Consider the following 8,959-nt stretch of genomic DNA (forward strand, 5'->3'; position numbering starts at 1 on the left):
ATCACTGTGTGTGTGTGTGTGTGTGTGTGCGTGTGTGTGTGTGCGCGTGTGTGCGCGCGCGTGTGTGAGTATGTTGCCACGTCCATTCGTTTAGGATTTGCTCACTGAACGACACCGGGTATTAATTTTGAGGCTTCACAGTATGTTAGTGTAGCACTTTGAATCTCCCTCTGCTTTTTGTGTTCCTTTGTTGTTTTTTTATATATATTCTTGAGAGCAATGCATTGTTGACATATCATTTTAGTATCATTTAGATATTTTGTAAATATTTTAAACACTGAATCAAATTGGGTTTTCATGATGCGCTGAAACATTTTGAACTTGCACAATCACCAACCATCCACTCTTTTATATGTATTATTTCTAGACATACTGCAATCGTTTAACAGTGACGCTGTCTCTCAGAGGGTTTTCTCACATAAAAAGCTTAGGAAGCTGCCTTTAGTAAGCCAGTGGTGAGACGCGTTTACAGTCTAGACTTAACGTAGAGAATCGATACCCATAGTTGTGTGGTATTATACAATGTCAAACAGCCAAACTGTCCTCTCTTTTTGCTGCTGCTGCTGTGATCTTGCAATTTTTAGACAGATAAGTAGTATACTGGCATGAACCTTTGCGATTTAAGGTCATGCTTTTGGTGTCTTTCTCTGGTCTCCTCTGTTGATAATTTATATTTCTTAAAACCTAAAATAAAGCAGGATTGCGGTATTAACCAGCTAACTTTGCAGAATAACCAAACTGATTCTGTTTATGCATATTTTAACTGAAAAAATTAATTGGGAGAAGATGTTTCAGAATTTCCTACTGTTCAAATTTCTGTCTTAATGAACTCAACATAGTGTGCATGGATTGCAACCAATATCTGTTTAAAAGTTAGCTGGCATCTACCCTTCAACTCTCCCTCTTAAATTACAGTTCGTAGGTGGTGTTTAAAGCTTTACCATGGCTCTGCACTGTTTTTCTTCCTCATATCAGAGGCGCTGTGAGATTAGGAACACTGGTGATTTCGCTGACATCAGATGCATTTTCTCTTGTTTGCATCACCTCGGCCTTAACTCCTAATCTGAGACCAGTCGCCTCTTCTTTGCACATTACTGTCACGCTGTCTTTCTTGCATGTCCCCTTCCATATACACCAACACTCTAGTACGAATGTCCATATTTATGTGTTATATCGCAGCCACTTCATCTCAGTTTTTTTTTTACCCACAAGAGGGCCAGAATGTATGATAAATGGAATGAACACTGACCAGATATATGTGGTTGATGCCTTTTGATTCTTTATAGGGCCAGATTTTTTTTTTCCTTCTTTTCTTTTTTTCATGGCTCCCTTTCTTGGTTTGGTTGAATGTGATAGTAATGGGTTTCTTCACCTTTAATACTAGCTATATGAATTCATGGGTACTGCTGAATGCGTCCCTTGCGGTGGGGTGGGGGTGGGGGTGTTTGGGTAGCTTTCTTCTTTGTGGTCCTGAGCTTTGAGGATGTGTCGAGAAGGGAGGGGAGACAGACTGAAAAGTGCGGGGTGAGTCTGCCTAAAAGGCCTTTCAGCTTTTGGGATCATGATACAGTGAAAATATTTTGTGGCAGATTGTTGCAGGATATTCCTCCATTGATGTAACTCATGATGAAACTCTATTCTCCATGGTGGAGTGTTATGTTTTCTTTTTCTACCTGTTCTTTCCATTGTAAACAGCATTAGCTTACCTGTTGTTGCCTCAGAATATTAGATGTGTACCATGCCTTTATGAGCGTCTCTGTGCTTTGACTTCAGTGAGCTTTATCACCACGGCGCTGCCTTGCTTTTTGGGCGACTCACCCCATCCTGACTGAGTGAGATGTGACTGCTACTATAGGCTTATACAATACTGTACATAAGAGTTCACTCTGTGAGTGCACATTTGATAAAGTTTATTTATTTATATGTAAGCATTTAATAATAAACAAACAATATATTTAAAACTTTGGCAAGACTTTAAGTGAAATGTGGCTCCAGTCCACACATACACACTAGTTTGCAAAGTCTTGCCTGCGCTCTTGTCAGGGAGGGAATATTTTTAAAAAAAAAAGGATGGTTCTGTTGTTTTGGGACTTTTTTTGTAAAAAATAATCCAGACATCCTTGCATGATGACATAACGGGGGTTTCCAGGTTTGGCTGCACTTCAGTTCACTTGGGTTTACATTTGAAATGTGCATGTGTATTTATACACAATCTTCAATAAAGATGTGTAAAGCTTCTTGTGGGTCCTGCTCTAGTTTTTCCTTCCCTTCTGTCTGTGATGCGCGTGTGTGTCTCGTTTTCTTGCTAGACTCCCATCACTGTCCCTGGTGTGTTTTACTGCGTATTTTTCATTAAAAGTTGAAGATACACCCGTGAGTTGTCTCCTCAACTCCCAGAAAGAACTAAAGCGGCTTCTAATCGTTATGAAAGTTAAAGGGAATTCCCCAATGACTGGGCTGTAAAAGCTCAATGTGGTTTCCAGCTGTGCAGTTTCTGTTTTCATCGTCATCTTGAAAAGCATGAACAGATCTTGGTCACAGCCGTAAATAATTCTTACAGTAGCCTACATTTCACTAGCACCACTAGAGAGAATAAAGATTAAGCAGCTTTCAATGCTCTGATTTGAAACTAGGTTTGTAGTTTGCCTTCCATTTTCTCTGCCACTCTATCCCAGTGTGGGCAGCTGCAGCTGAGCTGCGAGGAGGAACACCGTGTTCTCTTCGGCTTCTGAGGGGTTCTCTACCCGCTCACAGCTGGGAGGTCCCCCCCCGTGCAGCGGCTCATCCTTCTGACCAATAGGAAGGAGGAGCAGGAGAACGGACTGTGCGCACAACGGTGGTTCACTCGCTAAGAGAAAACAGAAACCAGCCAGTCAGTGAGAATGATTGTTAACCCAAAGCTAAAACTTCCCCCAAACACAGCATTGCAGGAATACACAATAGATTAACATAATTCCTGATGCTTAACATCTTTACAGACATGATCCCATTTTTTTTTTTTTTTTTTAATTTGCAGCTGAAAGAATTGGATAGTAACTGATAAACACCTTAAATCACTTATCAAGAAAAATGCCGAGAACATATATATATTTTTAAGTGAGGTTTTTGTTGATTTATATCACTGTAAATTAAATACATCTGAGTTTAAAATGATTATTCTTTAAAAAAAAAAAAAGAATTTTCATAACAAACAAACTTCCTGCAATTGTGGAGACAAAATTATTCATCGATTTGAAAATACAATTGACAGATTCATGAGCAATGAAAATGATGGTTAGTTGCAGCCCAACATATTTGTTAGAAAACTGAAAGTTTGAAGGATTTATTTGTCCCTCGCATGTGCAGTGAAAGTCAGTGTGGCATAAGGCTGTGCTAAAGACTAGTGTTCAAATGGGGAAATAGGAAAAAGAAATACAAATAACAAAAACAAAAAATAACAAGAAAGAAAAAAACCCATACTTTTACTTATGAGAATTTCTGTAATTTTTCTCCTGACTGCAACCAGCTGATGGCGCTCTCTGACAGCTTCTCCGTTCTGCTGGCGTTTGGGAAAACCCGTCAGAGTGGTCCCTCTTGTGTTTTCTCTAATCTCTGGTCGTGCCTACACCCGTCCTGACGTTCCCCGCGAATTTTATCCACGCCGCTTAGCCAAATCCACTCATTTTCCGCCGCTGCCTGGCACGCGGCATTTGCCGGGGGAAAGGGGCAACAAAAAAAAAAAAATCGCTTTTCAGCCCGCTGCGGATTCGTATACATTTGTGGGTTTTAAATCTAGTGGATTTGAAACCGGGACAACTTTTTTTTTTTTTTTTTTTTTTTCCCCCCCGACGCAGGGAGAGAAACAGACAACAATAGATTATAAAACAGGCTGCTGCAGATCAGCTGCTGAACAAGAACTGTATGAGGAGTCGATGTGGGATTTTTGCATTTTCTCACACCCAACAAAATAGCGGTGATATGGAATTAGAGCTGGGAGTTACTGTGAGTTTTTGGCAGTCAATTTTTAATCTCCCAGGGTTCTGAAAGGAGGCAAAAGAGAATGCTTCAGTAGTCACTGTGTTTCTTCTAATATTTCTTAAATGTAGGCTACATTTGATAATGTATGGGTTTAACTGGTAGATAATGTGCTGTTTGTTGTGATATTATACACGCGTAATTGAATGTTTTGCAGTGAAGAGTACAGTATTTCTCTTAGCCCTGTACCTACAGTATAATATATTGTTTTCCTCTTTTGACTCATCATTATTCATATTATGCAGAATCAGTTTTAATCTCAATTATGTTTAGCTGAACACTAATACCACAATCCACTTTTTGTGCTGCTGAAAAGCGATGAGTGTCGGCTGTGCTCCCCAGAAAATCCACGGAGGGCTCCACCGTCCATACCTGCCTTATGTCATTTTCACTGAGGTCATCCGAGGAGAACAGCGGGTGCAGGAAATAAGGGAAAGGTACAGGAGGTGTCTTTTTTTCCGTTCGATGCTTTGGGTGGGGTTTTTGACTCGCTTTATTGCGGCCACGTTTTGCGCGCACGCCATTTTTTTCGTGCGCTTTTACGCACAGCGACACTGACTGAATGGAGATTCAGACTGAAACTGGAGTGAGGAGATTCTAAAGAGCATAAAAGAGAGCAAACCGCACCAGGGGCCAAGTGCTGGTTGAGGTAGTAGTTTGTGCTGTTGGTCGGGTTGTCATATTACCCCTTGTGGAGATGACTGCGCAATCTACTGCCTTGCCGGCGCTGGTGACTTGCGACAGAGGAATCGAACCGGATCAGAACAAACTGAATAGAGACGCGCATGCTTTCACAATGATCAATTATTCATTAAAATATGTGCATAAATTATCGAATGTGTGAACCGGGACATATATGATCAACAGAAACACGTGAAAAGCTAAAATATCTCTGCTTTGTATTACTATTTATTTAAATAAAGCTTATTTCTAATGCAATGCATCATTTGAACTTGTGTTTCTTCCCTCTAAATCTTGTTTTAATTCACTTTCAAGCCTCAATATCAGGCGATGTTAGGGTGTAAATAGTAGCACAACAGTGTATAAGTAACATTTAGCTTTTGTAGCTGGTCAAAGTGGAGCTTAACTAATCCTAAAAGTAAAAATCTTAAAAGTAACCACTACCCAGTGCTGTTGAACGATATGGTGGAGTAAAAAGTCTAACACTTAAGTCAAGTACAAGTACAAAATATTATACTTAAGTACAACACTTAAGTAAATGTACATATTTGCTTTCATCCACTGCTATTCACAACACTGGAACTCACCTTTGGACCTGTATAACATAACTGGTGGAACTTGGGTGTTTAAAGACTGAATGTTATCTCCCAACTTCACTGTAACTGCAGTAAAGTACAATGTGTCAAAAGTGTAAAATTGGCAGCTCCTGGTGAAAAAAAAAAAGGTTCGGTAAATAGGTTGCATTATTTTATGTTTTTGATAATCTTGGAAAATTTGGAAATTGCTAAATCCATTTCTATTGGGTGATTTACTGGCTATAAGAAAATGTTTATGCCACTCCACTCCAAAAAGTAAAACATAATGTTCAACCCCCTCTCCCTAGCTCAATAATTTTCATAAAGTCCCGTACAAGGCACATGGTTTTGGATAAAGGCACCATCGAATGTTATAAACTGGCCTTAGTAGTATATAGACCTAATAGTTTAACAGTTGTACCAGTAAGTACTAGTACTGAACAAAAGTAAAGGGGACATTCATCTGTTTCTCCCTGCATTTTCTCTGTGATTAATGTAGATGTAATACAGGAAATCAGTGTGGGATCATGGTTTTTAGCCGAGTTAACCTCATTATCATTAAGAACTGTATTATCGTGCACATTCAGTGCATCCACGGTATGAATATGAATCGACCCTGTTCTGTCAGCATTCACTGTAAAATGTTTGAGAGTCTGTGAGTGCTCGGTAGTGCTACTAATGAATCCCTCTGCTGTCCTCTCAAAAAGTGTAACTAGTCTTTTGGAAGCCAGTTGACCATGATTGTTAGTTTTTGCTTTCCCACAAGGGAATACAAACAGCAACAATATTGATTAACTCTTTTGCACTTCTCTGTTGTTGTTTCTTGTTCCTTCAGATTGATTTGGTCTGGCAACTGATTTGGACCGTGAGAGGAAAGATTTAGGGAAATACTGATTTTGGATGCTTGCATACTGTGCTTAAGTTCTACACTTCTTTCTTTTTTAAAGACACAAAATACGTTTTTTACATTGATCTTAAACATTTATTGTCTTTTTTCATTTTTGGAAAACAAACACTATTAGTAAACATTGCTTTTTTTCCCCCAAAGTCAAAGTTGCACAAAGAAACATTTAAAATATGTTCCTTTGACTTCATACGTTGTTTTTTTTCCCGTATACAAAACATACATTTCATATTCACAAGAGATTGAGGGCAGCACAATGGTCACTTAAAAATGGTTCGCCACTGGGCTCGAACTTCTTCTTTGCTACAGAAAAAACATCCATGTTTTTCTAATATTCCCACAATGAACCTTATAGTCTAAGGTAGAAAAAAACAACAGCAGTGACTACTTTAACAATATAGAAACTTCAAAAAGGGAAACTTACAGTCGAGCTGAAGGGACAAAGCAAACTTTTAAGTATACGAGCTTCTCGTACACACCAATCCACTCCCATTTATTTACAAATGTAGTGGAACTAATAAACCATCATACAGGACCCCCAGTCCCTAGGCAACCACTCTTTAACAGCATGTGTATCGTTAACTACACGATAGTTGAACCTGAGTTGATGTGCAGCAGTTGGGTGGCACAGTAGGATGAGAAAAATAAATTATATATTCATTCTTTGACATTCATCTAATAGAAAAGGCTTAATGACAGATAGAAGGATGAACATTCAACACATACAATGGTGCCCCATTCATACTTTGTCTTAACATGCTCAGTTCAAAAAATTCAGTCTATGTTGGAAGAAGTCTGGTTATTTGAATTTGCTTTGTTGAACTGGGGCGCATGTTACGACCCAGCTTAGGTGACGGTAGAAAGGTTTTGACTTCACAAAGTAAATTGAAAATAAAATAAAAAAATCAATAAATTATTAAATAGAGAACATGTTAAAAAAAATGCTAACTGTCAAACAGCTCATATGATGGAAGAACAGATGCAGCTCAGCAGCTACAACAGCCCATAACAATGAAACGTATTACAATACATTTTCAAATTAAATATTTCTTTCATGGAATGTACAAGAGGAAAAAGTGCTCCATATGAACTTAAGGTATATGTAAATGACTGCTGCTTGTAAGACGAATGTAGATAATAATTGTCAACTGCAAAAAAAGTCCAAGCTAAGATGATAAATAGCTCATGCAACACAATTGTACATATCAATAGACAGAACAGTTTGACATTTTGGGAAAAACACTAGCTGAAAGTTAGTTTAGCTTAGCATTAAGACTGGAAATTGTAGAAACAGCCACCCTGGCTCTGTCCAAAAGTAACAAAATCTACCCCCTTTACAGGGGGTTATGAACTGGAATGGGTTCCAATTGTCATTTTCGCATTGGTTTTTTGTACAGATTAAACAAACAAAAACTGATGCGTTAATAAGTGCACTGTAGAGGTGCTGGTAGGATTTTGATTCCTTTGGACAGAGCAACGTTAGCTGTTTCCCCATCGCCAGTCTTTACACTGAGTAAGGCTAAGCTAATTCATAGCTGCTAGATGTAGCTTCATATTTAGTGTACAGACCTGAGAGTGGTATCAATCTTATCATAAGTAAGTGTATTTCCAAAAATGACGAACTACTTCTTTAACAATGGCTTCCTCGTCCTGGGACGGCACAATTTCCAAATGAACTTCTTTGGATTCAGTCAATCACCTGTACTCCTTGTTTTATAAAATAAGGAGACTGATGTTCCCATTTACACTCAAGCCTGCAGTAAACCAGTGCTACTTCAAAACTCTGCATATCCACTATGCAGAAAAAAATAAATTTAATCTAAGCTATCGCTGTTTATTTTTTCATTCAAGGACTAAATCGTTCCTTTAAAACATGCAGTTTGCTTTAATTTTACGCTGTCAATCTTTTTTTTTTTCTCAGCTTGGAATCAAACTTCTCAAAAATTTCTTATTGATCTTCTGAAGTGCAAGTTTCTCCTTCCCCCAGACTACTTCTCATCTCCTGCATCTTAACCCAACGTGGCTGGCTGAGCAGTGCAGCCTGTATGAATACAGAATAATAATGGAGGGAAAGAGGTGAACGCTTACATATGCACATAAGTCCACAACAGTCAAGGGACATACTGAACTCTTGATGGCTGCTTTTCTTTCTGAATTCCAGTCAAAAAGATGAAAAAAAGTGCAAAAAACATATCTGGCCAATAGGTTTCTTTCATAGGTTTCATTTCATTCCCTTCCTTTACAATTAATCAGATCCTTTATGCTGAATGTCAAAAATATATGAATGGTTTCTGCACATTTACAAACAAATAACATTGTCACTAACTCTTTGATACATCACAGAAATGTAAATTCACTCCATATAAAACAAACTGCAGCGTAAACCATTGCACTGTTGCTCATATTCCCAGGCCTACAATATGTCACTGCATGCACTGACACACAGTAAATCAATACATCCAAACACAGTACATCATTTTTCCCAAACCTGTCCCTTTGAAGACAAATGTGATCTGTATCAAGCATCTGAAGTTTATGAAACATGCAAAACATGTTAAAGCAAAAGGAAGCTTTACGACTTTTTTCTCTGTGGAATGTTTGTTCAGCTTGACTTTGATTGTATTTTGTGATTTTTATGAATTTTATGTAACCCTCCCTGCTGCAGGGAATATTTGCGTTTTCATCATTACATGTATCGATGCTCCTCGGTGAGTAATGTTATTTACTCCTAAAGTGCGACTACACTGGTGTACAAGTCATGAAATCTAATGTTTAGTCTTAAGAA

General features: G+C 38.4%; 1 protein-coding gene across 1 annotated transcript in view; it reads left to right on the forward strand.

Moving 5' to 3' along the window:
• Nucleotides 1–8,180, forward strand: part of LOC120798080 (ubiquitin carboxyl-terminal hydrolase 15-like) — a 28,658-nt gene extending 20,478 nt beyond the window's left edge. Inside the window, exon 22 of the mRNA XM_040142113.1 lies at nucleotides 8,096–8,180. Coding sequence (XP_039998047.1) covers nucleotides 8,096–8,137 — 42 coding nt within the window. The 3' untranslated portion in view covers nucleotides 8,138–8,180. The remainder of the gene's footprint in view (nucleotides 1–8,095) is intronic.
• The last annotated feature ends 779 nt before the right edge of the window (nucleotides 8,181–8,959 follow it).

The sequence above is a fragment of the Xiphias gladius genome, chromosome 2 (genome assembly GCF_016859285.1).
Source record: "Xiphias gladius isolate SHS-SW01 ecotype Sanya breed wild chromosome 2, ASM1685928v1, whole genome shotgun sequence".
Lineage (NCBI taxonomy): Eukaryota > Metazoa > Chordata > Actinopteri > Istiophoriformes > Xiphiidae > Xiphias > Xiphias gladius.